Here is a 15,772-nt window from a genome sequence, read left to right as displayed (position 1 = left end):
GTCTATGTGATCGGGGACTCTTTATTGAGAAGAATAGACAGGCCTGTAACTAGAGCTGATCCAGAGAATAGAAGGGTGTGCTGTCTTCCAAGTGCTAAGATACGGGATGTAGACCTGAGGTTGAAAAGGATCCTAAAGGGAGCGGGAAAGAATCCCCTAATTATCCTTCATGTGGGAACAAATGATACGGCTAGATTCTCGCTGGAAAGTATTAAGGGAGACTATGCTAGGCTGGGGAAGACGCTTAAGGAAATTGAGGCTCAGGTGATCTTTAGCGGGATCCTTCCTGTTCCTAGAGAAGGGCAACAAAGGTGTGACAAGATTATGACTGTCAACAGATGGCTTAGGCAGTGGTGCTATAAGGATGGCTTTGGGATGTATGGCCACTGGGAGGCATTCACGGACAGAGGACAGTTCTCTCGGGATGGACTTCATCTGAGTAGGGAAGGAAATAGACTTCTAGGATCAAGGCAGGCACAACTGATAAAGAGAGCTTTAAACTAGGAATTAGGGGGAGATGGATGGGAGATGTCCAGGAAATCTCCATGCCAGATTTTAGCATTGAGAGGGAAGAAGACGAAGTAAGAAAGGATACAGCTGTGGGTAGGAGAATGTATATAAGGAGCGAGGGCGGTGTGGATACTAGTCTAATAGGTTATACTGGCTGTAGAATGACTGTGCCTAATAGGGCACAAAATGTGAGCGAGGCCAAACAGCAAAAATTAAGATGTTTATACACCAATGCGAGGAGCCTAGGTAACAAAATGGAGGAACTAGAGCTACTGGTGCAGGAAGTGAAACCAGATATTATAGGGATAACAGAAAGATGGTGGAATAGTAGTCATGACTGGACTACAGGTATTGAAGGGTATGTGCTGTTTAGGAAAGACAGAAACAAAGGTAAAGGGGGTGGAGTAGCATTGTATATCAATGATGAGGTAGAATGTAAAGAAATAAGAAGCGATGCAATGGATAAGACAGAGTCCGTCTGGGCAAAAATTACATTGGGGAAGAAAACTAGTAAAGCCTCTCCTACGATAGTGCTTGGGGTGTGCTATAGATCTCCGGGATCTAATTTGGATATGGATAGAGCCCTTTTTAATGTCTTTAATAAAGTAAATACTAATGGAAACTGCGTGATCATGGGAGACTTTAACTTCCCAGATATACACTGGAGGACCAGTGCTAGTAATAATAATAGGGCTCAGATTTTCCTAGATGCGATAGCTGATGGATTCTTTCATCAAGTAGTTGCTGAACCAACTAGAGGGGATGCCATTTTAGATTTAATTTTGGTGAGTAGCGAGGACCTCATAGAAGAAATGGTTGTAGGGGACAATCTTGGCTCAAGTGATCATGAGCTAATTCAGTTCAAACTAAATGGAAGGATTAACAAAAATAAATCTGCAACTAAGGTTTTTGATTTCAAAAAGGCTGACTTTCAAAAATTAAGGAAATTAGTTAGGAAAGTGGATTGGACTGAAGAATTTATGGATCGAAAGGTAGAGGAGGCCTGGGATTACTTTAAATCAAAGCTGCAGAAGCTATCGGAAGCCTGTATCCCAAGAAAGGGGAAAAATTTCATAGGCAGGAGTTGTAGACCAAGCTGGATGAGCAAGCATCTTAAAGAGGTGATTAAGAAGAAGCAGAAAGCATACAGGGAGTGGAAGATGGGAGGGATCAGCAAGGAAAGCTACCTAATTGAGGTCAGAACATGTAGGGATAAAGTGAGAGAGGCTAAAAGTCGAGTAGAGTTGGACCTTGCAAAGGGAATTAAAACCAATAGTAAAAGGTTCTATAGCCATATAAATAAGAAAAAAACTAAGAAAGAAGAAGTGGGGCCTCTTAACACTGAGGATGGAGTGGAGGTTAAAGATAATCTAGGCATGGCCCAATATCTAAACAAATACTTTGCCTCAGTCTTTAATAAGGCTAAAGGGGATCTTAGGGATAATGGTAGCATGACAAATGGGAATGAGGATATAGAGGTAGATATTACCATATCTGAGGTAGAAGCGAAACTGAAACAGCTTAATGGGACTAAATCGGGGGGCCCAGATAATCTTCATCCAAGAATATTAAAGGAATTGGCACCTGAAATTGCAAGCCCATTAGCAAGAATTTTTAATGAATCTGTAAACTCAGGAGTTGTACCGAATGATTGGAGAATTGCTAATATAGTTCCTATTTTTAAGAAAGGAAAAAAAGTGATCCGGCTAACTACAGGCCAGTTAGTTTGACATCTGTAGTATGCAAGGTCCTGGAAAAAATTTTGAAGGAGAAATTAGTTAAGGACATTGAAGTCAATGGTAAATGGGACAAAATTCAACATGGTTTTACAAAAGGTAGATCGTGCCAAACCAACCTAATCTCCTTTTTTGAAAAAGTAACAGATTTTTTAGATAAAGGAAACGCAGTGGATCTAATTTACCTAGATTTCAGTAAGGCATTTGATACCGTGCCACATGGGGAATTATTAGTTAAATTGGAGAAGATGGGGATCAATATGAACATCAAAAGGTGGATAAGGAATTGGTTAAAGGGGAGACTGCAATGGGTCCTACTGAAAGGCGAACTGTCAGGTTGGAGGGAGGTTACCAGTGGAGTTCCTCAGGGATCGGTTTTGGGACCAATCTTATTTAATCTTTTTATTACTGACCTTGGCACAAAAAGTGGGAGTGTGCTAATAAAGTTTGCAGATAATACAAAGCTGGGAGGTATTGCCAATTCGGAGAAGGATCGGGATATTATACAGGAGGATCTGGATGACCTTGTAAACTGGAGTAATAGTAATAGGATGAAATTTAATAGTGAGAAGTGTAAGGTTATGCATTTAGGGATTAATAACAAGAATTTTAGTTATAAGCTGGGGACGCATCAATTAGAAGTAACGGAAGAGGAGAAGGACCTTGGAGTATTGGTTGATCATAGGATGACTGAGCTGCCAATGTGATATGGCTGTGAAAAAAGCTAATGCGGTTTTGGGATGCATCAGGAGAGGCATTTCCAGTAGGGATAAGGAGGTTTTAGTACCATTATACAAGGCACTGGTGAGACCTCACCTAGAATACTGTGTGCAGTTCTGGTTTCCCATGTTTAAAAAGGATGAATTCAAGCTGGAGCAGGTACAGAGAAGGGCTACTAGGATGATCCGAGGAATGGAAAACTTGTCTTATGAAAGGAGACTTAAGGAGCTTGGCTTGTTTAGCCTAACTAAAAGAAGGTTGAGGGGAGATATGATTGCTCTCTATAAATATATCAGAGGGATAAATACAGGAGAGGGAGAGGAATTATTTCAGCTCAGCACCAATGTGGACACAAGAACAAATGGGTATAAACTGGCCACCAGGAAGTTTAGACTTGAAATCAGACGAAGGTTTTTAACCATCAGAGGAGTGAAGTTTTGGAATAGCCTTCCAAGGGAAGCAGTGGGGGCAAAAGATCTATCTGGTTTTAAGATTCTACTTGATAAGTTTATGGAGGAGATGGTGTGATGGGATAATGGGATTTTGGTAATTAATTGATCTTTAAATATTCAGGGTAAATAGGCCAAATCCCCTGAGATGGGATATTAGATGGATGGGATCTGAGTTACCCAGGAAAGAATTTTCTGTAGTATCTGGCTGGTGAATCTTGCCCATATGCTCAGGATTTAGCTGATTGCCATATTTGGGGTCGGGACGGAATTTTCCTCCAGGGCAGATTGGAGAGGCCCTGGAGGTTTTTCGCCTTCCTCTGTAGCATGGGGCATGGTTGACTTGAGGGAGGCTTCTCTGCTCCTTGAAGTCTTTAAACCATGATTTAAGGACTTCAATAGCTCAGACATGGCTGAGGTTTTTCATAGGAGTGGGTGGGTGAGATTCTGTGGCCTGTACTGTGCAGGAGGTCAGACTAGATGATCAGAATGGTCCCTTCTGACCTTAGTATCTATGAATCTATGTCTAAGAGGGGATTTAAGAAATGTTTCATTTCTGCAGTAACCTTGTTCATTAGCAGATGAATTGTCAGTGTTTTACCATGTTACAGATGACTTCATCTGTCCTCAAGGTGTGAAGCCCATCAAGCTAGATCTTTTGTTTATGAATGAATATCATGCCTATAAAAAATGCTGGATTGACAGCTCTGAAACTGAAGTCCTCTATTTATCAAGTAATGTGTAAGTGTCTACATAACTACCCTGCCAGTGTGCTTCCTATGTTCTGCAGGAACCTTCTCTAGGGGTTAAAGGGTAGTTAAATTCTTTAGGCCCGTTCAGTCCTTCATCAGTTGCAGAGATTACAAACAGTGGTGCCAGCTGTGGTGATCTTTTTGTTATTTGGCCACCTATCCAATAGGAGTTTCACTGAACACTGACTAACTTTCCAATTATTGGTGACAAGCTATTAGTTAGTAAGAAATTTAAATTACAAATGACCTTGGCCAAATTTGAGCTTAGGCCATAGAAGCAAAAGGTTCTTATGTCAGTACCAATTTCCTAAAACTTCTAGTACTGGAAACTATTTTTATAGGCCCAAAAGGCAGAGAATGAGAAGACTAGCTCTCTCCAGAAGTACCACTGAGTACACAGCTCTACTCTTCCTCTCCATTCTGGCTTACGAGATATCTTTATTTACTAAAATACACCTCCCCTCTGGGTGAAATCCCATGGTTCTCCCATTCACAGACTGGATCCTGGCCTACAGCACCCAGTTTAACCATTGTGATTGTTTAGCAGAGCCAACTGAGTTGGGTACCAGCAAGAGACTTCCCTTCTGGACCTGTGACCAGTAGGTAAATGCAGTGACTCAGAACAACTCCTTGAGAACAAAGTATTATTTATATATCACTCAGAGAAGAGGATTTCCCCTGAAGCCAAGATGCGCCCGGCTGTTTAAGACCTATGTGTCAGTCTGCTCTGCTCCAGCAGTTCTCTGATAACATGCTATCTCCCCACTGAGCTCAGAGCTCACGTTTTTATTTATTCTAGAGCTCTTTGTTTCAGGTTTCCCACCCCAGGGCCTCTCCCCTGTCCCACACCAGGTGTGTTTATCTCTTCTTGATTAGAGACACAGTTTCAAAAGCATTGACATCTGTGTTGTCAATTAACTACCAGTGATTAGATAATCCAAAGCCATTGTCTGCCTTCCTGTGGATTTCGGCTGAACTCCTACAGGAGTTCACCCTTTAAACCTAATTGACGATCAGCATAACAACTATCACATAAGCAGAGATACACATAATATCCATAAAATAATACACATATCTCCCATGTCCTTCACAAGAGTATTTTTTTCTTATAGACCTATTGAAAAAGAAGGTGACATGGAAAAGGCAATGGAATAAAGCAATCCTGAGGCCATATGAGATGAGTTTCCATTGCAATAACTACTGTTCTTATACAAGTTACATCAGTGATTTTTTTAACAATTCGTACCCACTTGGCCTGTCTCTTTAAATACGTCAGTAGATAACCTAACACAGGCAATAAATCATTCCATTTCTCTAGATCTTTAATTCTGGTCGACCACATCCTAGTGGCTATTTAGTGAAATGACTTTGATGTTCTCACTTGGATTCTTGTTGTTCAGGTAACTAAAAACAAACAAAACCTCACCACCACAATTGGCAGTTGGGTTGGCAATCTCACCACTCTTTCTTTGATTCTGTCCTTCTTTAACTGTATGCCTGACTCTGAGGTCTTCAAGCTTCTGTTCTATTGTAATGTAACCGTCCAGATTCTCATATCATGCTCATCACAGGTGGTGTCTGAGCTCTTTCCAAAGTTAAGAATGAGTTGGTCATTTATGGTTTCCTCTGTGTTACTTCTCTCAGAAGGAAAAATTGTGTGTTTATTTTCTCTCTTTTAAATATATACATAAATTGTATTTCATATGGATTGCTTTGCCACACAGTAAGGATGAAGCAGAGAGGTTTACACTGGGATTGGAAAATTGAGGTTTGTTGTCATTTAAATTACTGTAGGAGTAACTTCCACAAACATGAATCAGCCCCTGAGAAATCTCTGTCTCCAGCACATACTTAGTTTTACCCTTGATGCAGACATTTCCTTTGTTGCTGAGGTGCAGAGCTATTGAGGTCCTGATGGGTAAGTAAATCTGCCTCTAACACTTTTGAGATGATCCTTTGAACCTATCACCTTTCAACTCCTAAATTCCTTTTTTTCCTGCCTCATTCTTTTCCTTCCTCTTATTTTTAACTTTTCTCCTCTGGCTCCTTTCCATCTCTCTTCAAATACATTCCTGTCTACTTTTCCTTAAGAAATCCTCACTGGATCACATTTCCATTCCTATGTGCCACCCCATCTCCTTTTATGTGGACTTTGATGCTGTAGGCCACATAAAAACTCCATGATATTTTGGATTTTGTGGACTCATTACTTTTTGTTCTTCCTGACCTACTGCAGCTGATTGATTACTCCTCCGTTGTAACCTTTTCTTCCTTCCTGCTCTCTGTTAATGTTTCTCAGGGATCTGCCTATGGTCCTCTCCCTTTTGCACTCTACTTTCACCTCCCTGTGTGATTTAATATACTCTCCTGTTCTCTTTGCTGATGGTGAGTCTTCAATCTACTTCCCCCCCCCATATACATTCTTGCTGTTCTACTGGTTTTTCCAACATCCTCCCTTGGATGTCCCACCTTTCCTAAATTAAACGTAGTTAAAATAGAACTCCTAACCTGTCTTCTCTTTTTCTTCTCCTCAAACATCCATGCTGTTGGCAATTCCTTCCAGTTCCTACTCTCCAACATTTCAAAACTCCAGCATTTCCTTGCTCTCCCTTCAGATAAAATGCTGAGCTTATCTCATTCCTTGACTACAGGAACCTTCACTTCTCTGACTTCCCTATTTCCTACTTTACTCCCCTCCTATTAAGAATGGCTAAAATGATCTTCCAAACTTGATGCTCACCCTTGTTATTCTCTTATTAAAATCCCATAGCTAACTTCCCTTTGCCAACAGAATTCAATTTAAACATTTTTGCCCCTCCCTTCAAAGCTTCTACATAAATTTGACTCTGATTATATCTCTGCTGTTTCTCAAAGGATCTTATTAACACCCTTGTTCTGTTAATGATGCCAGCTTCACTGAGCCCTTCATTTCCTTCTTCCCTCTTAATTTTGTGCCTGGTTTGTCATTATTCCCTGTCTCAGTATGCTAGTTTCTCCCTTTACTTCTGTATCTTCCTCATGTCTCTTCTGTGACTAAATAAAGGAGTTTTTTGTCTTCCAGGCTGTCAACATTTCAGAAACATATCAAATATGGGTCCTTTAATTATCTAGAAAATAGCTAGTTCACTTTTGGCACTCTAGAAAGGACAGAGTACCTGATGAAATAAGTTAATCAAGGAGAATTTGTTACTGTATCACAATCTCTTCATATTAAAAAATGCAATACAAAAAGTGTAAAGGCAGATTCTGTAGTGTGTACCATATGCTTTTATCATTTTGAATTAATTTTTGTAGCAATACATTGCTGATACAATTAATGGTAATAATTATCAAGCTTGTGTTTAAGTAAAACAGTTGTATGAGCCCGTTTCTCCATAAATAACAAAGCTAGAGAAACTGAGGGAAAGATATGCCATATGTATCACATAAAGTGTTCACATCACATACCTCCAAACTCTAGGTAACAAGTTCTATATAAAAAACTTTAAGTTTATGAGCTCTTAATCAACTACTTCTTATCTTCCGCTGCACCGGTTAAGACATTTGTGGTCTAGTATCATAGAAATGAAATTAATAATGTTCTATGCCATGCCAGAATATACTCAGTAATATAGGAGATGTGTTCTGGATATACCTTGTTCACTCATCAGCCGTCAAAGGATAAAGCCATTTTACGAGTAGTCCTTTCTATAGTACTGTTAATTTGTAAAAGATACTGTGGCTTTGTTATGGTGTGACATTTTCCATTGTAACTCTTCACCAAGAGTCTTCTGTTGACTGAAATATAATTCTATCTAGGCTATGTATGTTGATCTTCAAAAATCTTTTCAGAAAAAAAAATCGTATAAATTCTTTCAGAATCATGTCCAAAACCAAGTGCAGTCACTGTGAAAAGAGAAAATCTGTTATCCTTGGTGTGGAAGTGGGGAGAAGGGAAACGACTAAGTGGAACATCTTACAATTCAATTATGATAAGTTTCTGCTTTTTATATAAGCTTAATTTATTAAATTAAAGCATCTTTAACTAACAATAAATTTATCCTGCAATATAGTCTTCTCTGTCCCTCTGCAATATTGGGATATCAGAGAGATTTTCTTTCTCTCACACACGCATGAACACAGACACTCAAACTTTCACTTTATCTGTTTTCACATTATGTGAGGGTGTAGATGTTTCCAGCCTCCATTTTCCTTCCTCTCTCATAGTAGCTGGCTGGGGGACTTTAAAAAAGGGGGCTCCATCATTCACTAATCATCTAGAGCCCAGCAGAATGAGCTGTCCTTATGGACATTTGAAATAAAGCCATTCATACCAAGGAGAGAATTTGTAAGAATTGCCAGCATAATAGGTGGGTTTTTAGAGTGGATATGAAATCTGGGTAAACAAACACTTCATTCATTTTGGGGGCTGATTGATTCCAACCCACAAAGCTATGCCATCTGGTCCTTTGGACAACAGAGAAGTTAGATATTAGATATTATTGTTCATTTTCGTTTTCAGATTTGTGTAAGAAATTATTTTTATGCATATAAGTATTTAGTTAATAGAAAAATCTACCTGGAGTATTGCAAATACAGCAGTCTGACAAGTGGTGGCAACTCTCCATTTTTAATGTTAAGCATGCTACAGTGGTCAACTCTAAAAACCTGCCAATTAGGACTTCGATAAATAATTAACTTTGCCTAAGAATTTATAGTGTTTCCCATAGCTGGTACTGAGAACACTTAGGAAATACTGAGATAATATTTAAGTTATCTATGGTAAGTGGCAAAAAGAGCCAGCAGAACTGTATAGAGGTTGGAAATTCTGTTTCAGAAAGGATTTTGAGATTTCAAAATTGGGCCTTGTTCGAAATGAGAATGAAACCTGAACATTTCAAAATTATCTGTGAAACAAAATAAAAAAAAATAGGTTAATCAAAACATTTTGTTCCAATTCTGACTTTCATTTTTTACGTATTATGATGTATAATGCACATTTTTTAAAAAATGAAATGAAAAGTACTTTTAAAATGAAAACTAAAATGTTCTGTTTGAAAATATGAAAAAGAGGCATTTGACACTGTTGGAACTTTTTCTCCATTTTTCTTCCAAAACAAAATATGATTCCATCAAATTTTCTCTGACCAGCTCTAGAAGCCAGTGTACCTTGGAAAAAATATTGTGCCTTCTATTAATTTTCAAGTATTAAATCACTGACTAATTCATGGTTCTTGCACTAGTGTGAAATATAAAATGAAGCTATGAAGAAAGTAATTGAGATTGGGAATCATTTGCTCCTGGACTTCAATTTCCTTATTAGTATATTTTATTTTATTCCATTCCAGCTATTTATGACCTCTCCTGTGAAGCATACAAACACCTGGGCAAAACCTCAAATTATTACTGGATAGATCCAGATGGCAGTGGGGCACTGGGACCTTTGAAAGTTTACTGCAACATGACAGGTAACTGTACTGTAATTAGCACTTTCATGTTATATTTGTAATGTATATGTGGCAGAAGGTTGGAAACCTGTCCATAATTTATATTTCTTGGGAAAAGAAATAAATGATTCAGCTTTAGCAAGAGGCCTGATCATATTAAACCAGCCAAGCTTGTTTGGGTGGTATCTGACCTAATCATTGTTAAGAGGCCTTTGGCCTGGTCTACCTTTAATAATTAGCTTGACCTAGGTACATCACTTAGGTGTGAAAAATTGACCCCCAGGATAGGCAATGGTAGATCAACAGAAGAATTCTTCCATTGACCTAGGTGCTGCCTCTTGGAGAAGTGGATTTACTATAGTGAAAGGAAAATCCTTTTAGTCAGCGTAGGAAGCATCCTCACTGTGGCCCTTCAGTGGCATAGCTGCACCTGGGCCACTGTAGTGCTCATAGTGTAGACATAGCATATGTTTCCTGAATGGACCATATCCTAAAGCCAGTCCCCAAAATTCCACTGTGTGTATAGGCAACTTGCAAAAACTGGTTAGCAGTCCTAGATCAGGGAGAATTTGATAACTCTCTGGACAGAGCAAGGTGTTTTTTTCTGTCTGGACAGCATGAGGCTCACAATTAGACTGAAATGGTTAGAGAGAGAGGATTTCTTTCAGAGGTATAAGCTGTTCACTTTTCTTCTTTTTCTCTATAGCTAAGATGGGACTGTTTTATCTTGTTTAGCTTATGAAAGGGTATATCTAGCTATGTTAAGCAAACAGCTTCTTTTGTTCTCTCTGTTAAAAAATACTTTTGTATGAATAATTTCATGCAGACATTCTTAAAGAAAAGAGAACCCAATAAGCTCTAAAGAGAGGTACTGAAGGGTAAAGGGTTTCTGGAATTTGTGTCTCCAAACCCTCATCCTCGGTCAAGGGAAATGAACAAAGGGGCCCTATCCCATTGTGTTGCCATGGGTGAGACGGGTGCACATAAGGATAAGACATTAAAAACAAAGGAGAGGATGAGTTGGTTTTGATCATAGTACTGTTCATTCATTTCCAGTGTTCATACATAATGCAATTTGTCTCAGCACTTAGCTGACACTAGTTAATAACCAATACAAAGCTTACTAAATATTCAGCTAAGAGAAGTATTTTACTTATTCCCTGAATTTCCCAAATACAGGATCTTTTGCGATATCCGTGCAATAAAGAGGTTCCAGAATCTATTTGCTTTCAAATACCCTGACACAGGTCTTCAGAATTCAACTTCAGAAACCAGCAGCAAGAGCGTAGATGCATGTTGTAGTGATAAGACATAGTGGGAAAGGCAATCTCTCATTTAACTGGATCCTCACTCTTTAGGGCTTTCAGGATCATAGTCAGCACCTTAACTGTATCAGTAAGTAAACAGACATCCACTGCCAGGGAACAATGCTGGGAGCTGATGATATATCATAGCGATTCCTAATCAAGAGATGAACCACTGTATTCAGCTCCAACTGTACTTTGGGGTACTATTCAAAGTAAAAGTTGATTGAAATAATTTGTTGAGCATGAAAAAGTGAATCTATTCTGGGTGTAAGCACTTTTGATGTATAAAAATAAATATACTTGTACACACAAGAATAAAGCTAATAGTGTCCCCAAACCAGAAAGTAACCGGACAAGAGAATGAAAACCAACCATCTTCCTTTCCTAAAAGCATTTTTTTCCCACAAAACAACTGTAGTTGCCATAGAGATATTGTTTTTTTTAATTGCCAGTGAGTGGGGAGGGGATCCATATGATCATGAATGAGAAGGCAGAGGGTCCACAATCCATTCTCTGCATTAAGGTGTGATCCAAGCCATGAAAAAGTTTCAGAACCCTGCTCTAGCTGAATCGCTCCCATCAGGCAATTCCTGTTCAATACATTTGCTGTAATGTAGATATAATTCCCTACATAAATGAGATCATGATAGAACTGATTCACTGTTAAAATGCGAGTAATACTGTGAAAATGGAAATACAAGTAACTTTAGCCACTCTGTTTTTAAAACTGGACTGTCGCCCTAAAAATTATTGTCCATATGACATCTTATCAAAGCATTATTTTTCAATTATTTCTGTATTTACATATTGTATAGAAATGGGTGTATTTCCAGTCCTTACAGCTTCCTTTGTTGCTTTATAATGAAGGCAGTTAGCATAGTGGATAGAGCACCAAACCAGAGACATGGATTCAATTCCGTATGTGTCTTTCTGGATCAAACCTAATATTAATATTATAGATCAGTAACCTCTACCCTATATTTTGTGCTAATAACAATATGAAATGTTATCTGTAATATACTAATTAAGGTGAAGAGATCAAGCTTAATTCTTCTACAGAAATATCTAACTGATGGTATAAACGATGTAGTGGTGACATATATAATCTTAAATTACCTTATGTAATATATTGAAAGATATCATAACATGTTAGTGTTGATTGACATTAAATAGGTAATACAAGAAAATACTTTAAAATGCATGTCAGATATTTACTGGATGACAGATTTATATGTGCAAAAGCATTAGTGCCAATTAGTGGCATTATTAATAAAATGTTTAAGGAAAACTTCCATTAGCTGAATTATAACTTTTTCTTAAAATGACAAGGTGAAACAAAGCCCTCGGTGTATTGCCTACAGACATGGCTAGAATTAACTTAAGGATGCTTTGTAAATTCTTATGCTTGTCAGATCGAAAGATAATTTGATTGCTGTTCCTTCATCACTTACATCAAAGCAGGAATGTATTTGTTAATTTTGTGGCATCATCAATGCACTAGTAAACTTGTGAGGGTGAGAGAGACAGTTAAATTTAAAAAGCTCTACAGACAGCCAGTACTTTATTTAATAAGCCTCTCTAAATATCCTTTGTCTGAAACAGACAGATCAGCCAGTTGAAGCCAGAATGCCTCTAACTATTGCTATTTAAATTCTCTGACCTATGCATATTATGAAGTCAAGCAACAAGTTTTGGAAAATAGTCGTGTTTCAATAGGGTCACTTTCTTAGAAAAGTTGAAGAGAAAATCAGAGTGCATCAGACACTTGTCCATATTTCTAGACATAATTTGTGTCAATATCTCTAGACCGTCTTGATATAGTAGTCTGGATGTGTCATATTGATGTTTTCTGCCCTTCCTGGATTTCTGTGGTAACTGAAAAATGTTCTGGGTTCTAAAATCTTTTGGCTAGTCAACAGTGTAAGCAAAATATAGTTTTGCAGAAACTACAAAACCACTAGAAACCATCTGAGATGTTCTCTAAGAAATGCTATTTATATTCAAAGCAAAGATTCCAAACCAAATCAAAAAACCAAACCCCCTTTCTCCAAAACTTTCATGTTAACACTGTTATATTTGAAAATTAAATCATACAAAAGTCAAGAATCTCTAAAGTTAAGGTTCTGTCATTTCATATTTAAATGACCATTCAGGATAAATTAGTAAAACTTTTAGAAAGTGTGAACATTTTTAGATTCCCAGCAGTTGTCCAAATATTTATGAACAATAACAATAATGTGAATCACAGCTTTGCAAAAATATGTCCAAATCAGTATTTATACCATTTGCCCCCAACTTTCTTTCAGAAGAGCCCATTTACACAATGTTTTTTTAAAAAAAGGTGTAACATGACGTATTGTATAGTACTTCTGAATCCAGAATGAAATCTTCCCAAAGTTCAGTGGTGTTTGGATTTAATGCTCTGCTTCAGCTCTTTATAGAAAGAGACCCAACCTGTGAAGTTAGGGTGTTTCTCTGAAATTGGATTCAGATAGATCTCTCAAAAGTTACAGGGACCAGTTTGAAGCCCTCTATATTTTCCACTGAATAATTAATACACGAACTGCACTGAAACAAGCTATGTTGTTTGCAATGTTTGATATAGAGCTAAACTTCATCTGACCTTATTAGATCTCCAGCCAATTCTCAAATTATTTTTGGCATTTCTGAATCCCTGCTCCTCTTTGGGCTTGTTCATATTCCTTTGGCAACTCCACTTATGGAATATGATGTGGAGAAATAATAGTGAGCAATGATACCCTAAATGTTTTGAATCACAAAATAGCATTCACTTCTAGACAGTTCTTATTTTATCAAAGCCCATTTGTTTATCTCTGGTATTTATACTCTCTTGGTCAAAATGTGGCTGCCCTGCAAGGATCTTAAAGGGGGAGAGGGCTCAGAGAGACCTCAGTTGCTAGTCAATCCATCTAGGAAGCAACCATATTTTTGGCTGCAATGCGTCAATGAGTGCATGGGTAGAGCCTGACCAGCCCTAACTATAGTTTTCCAGATCCCTGTGCGCTTATATCTGGGAAGGGAGTGTGGTCATGGTCTAGCCATTCCCATCTCGTGCTCTGTGCTACAGCGCTACTCTGAATCTACCGGCCAGTCTACATTTCAAGGGCAAATGGAAAGAGTTGTAAGCACATTCCAAGTTATTGTTACTGAAGATATTAAACTACTGTGTCTTGTACATTGTGGTCATCATTGTGGTATCTGGGTACCTGCTGTTGGCTTCTGCAAGCAGTTATGATCATCACTTTTCCTTTTCCAGTGGAACTCAGGACTGTAAAGCCCTCTGTCTCCACATACTTTGAGAATTCACTAACTGTATCTTCAGCCTCTCTCAATCATGCCAGTTACACAAAAAGATGGACCCCCATCCCAGCATTTCATGAAAATTGTACATGTAGTAGTTATTGCAATAAGACTGTGAACAGACTTTAAGCAGCCACAACTGTTGTGCCCCATGATTTTGAATCTCCTTGCCATAAATAGTGGGTAACTGCAGTGCTTTTTTATGATGACATATGTGAAAACATATGGCATGGCTATAAATGTGCCATTCATCACCACATACTTGATGAAAAGTGGCCTGATAGTGGTAAATGTTTAATTCTATTGTACATATCTTGTACAACTGGCTTCTCTAATGGGACACTTTGCTTGAGGGCTAATTGGACAATCTGCCTAATTACAGCACCTTCAGCATACATATATGTAGGAATTACACAGAGTTTTCAGTGCTTCTGTGCCTTTCATCTATCAAGGAATTTCCTTCTAGTCTATTGGATAGTGGGGGGAAAACTAAAAAAAAATCAGTGCAGAAGCTTTATTTTGGAAATCTTTTCTTTTGCCATTCTTGTTGCTTCCATCAATTCTTCCTTTCTCTTTCTTTCCTCTCCCCTGCTCTCCTTTTACTATTTTTTCTATTTTTTCTTTCCCTCCCACCTTCTATTTCTTTCTCAGTCTGAAAGGCATGTGACATACTCTAGCAACATTCTAAGTGATGCCAGCTGAGACACCAGATATGCAGATCATAGGCATAATCACATTAAATGTTAATCTGCTTCATAAGTGCAGAGGGAGTTGCTGTAGAGGGAGAAGACAACAACAAAGTGGCATTGAAGAGGAATATGGCAGTGCTGATTGTTCATTTTCCAGGATCCTCACACTTTGGCAGGGAAATAAAAACAAAAACAAAAATCCAACACGCCTAGGCAAATGCAGTAATTCCCATAATCACCTTTTCCTGGAAAAACACTGAAATTATGGAGAATCAAGGAGTAGGTTCTTGTCTGAGACCAAACACTAATGTATGTTATCACAGACATCTTTATATCACTACAAAAGTTTTTTTTTTCTCCTGCTGATAATAGCTCATCTTAATTAATTAGCCTCTTACAGTTTGTATGGCAACTTCCACCTTCTCTGTATGTATGTGTGTATGTGTATATGTATATGTATATGTGTATATGTGTGTGTGTGTATATATATATATATATATATAATTTCTTACTATATGTTCCATTCTATGCATCCGATGAAGTGGGCTGTAGACCGTGAAAGCTTATGCTCTAATAAATTTGTTAGTCTCTAAGGTGCCACAAGTACTCCTGTTCTTTTTGCGGATACAGACTAACACGGCCGCTACTCTGAAACCTACCATTTATAACTCATGTTTCAAAAAACATGTGAAAGGATGGGGGAGCAGTATTAGCTGACTGCTGACTGCTGCAGACGAGCCAAATGAGAACTGGATAGCTGTAATTTAGAGCTCTATTTGAACTTCTCATCTATTAAAGATAGGTGTTGCTATTTGCACTTTTGTAACTGTCTGGATCCTGTAACCTAGCAGAGGTCACACTG

At 38.2% G+C, this 15,772-nt stretch overlaps 1 protein-coding gene across 1 annotated transcript in view; it reads left to right on the top strand.

Annotated features, from left to right (window-relative positions):
* The window catches only part of CNTNAP2 (contactin associated protein 2), a 1,664,903-nt gene that overhangs the window by 1,164,183 nt on the left and 484,948 nt on the right, over positions 1-15,772 (top strand). The window contains exon 12 of the mRNA XM_038391157.1: positions 9,495-9,614. Coding sequence (XP_038247085.1) covers positions 9,495-9,614 — 120 coding nt within the window. The remainder of the gene's footprint in view (positions 1-9,494; positions 9,615-15,772) is intronic.

The sequence above is a fragment of the Dermochelys coriacea genome, chromosome 2 (assembly GCF_009764565.3).
Source record: "Dermochelys coriacea isolate rDerCor1 chromosome 2, rDerCor1.pri.v4, whole genome shotgun sequence".
Taxonomy (NCBI): Eukaryota; Metazoa; Chordata; order Testudines; family Dermochelyidae; genus Dermochelys; species Dermochelys coriacea.
Note: the sequence above shows the minus strand (reverse complement) of the source record. Positions and strands in the feature narration are given on the sequence as shown.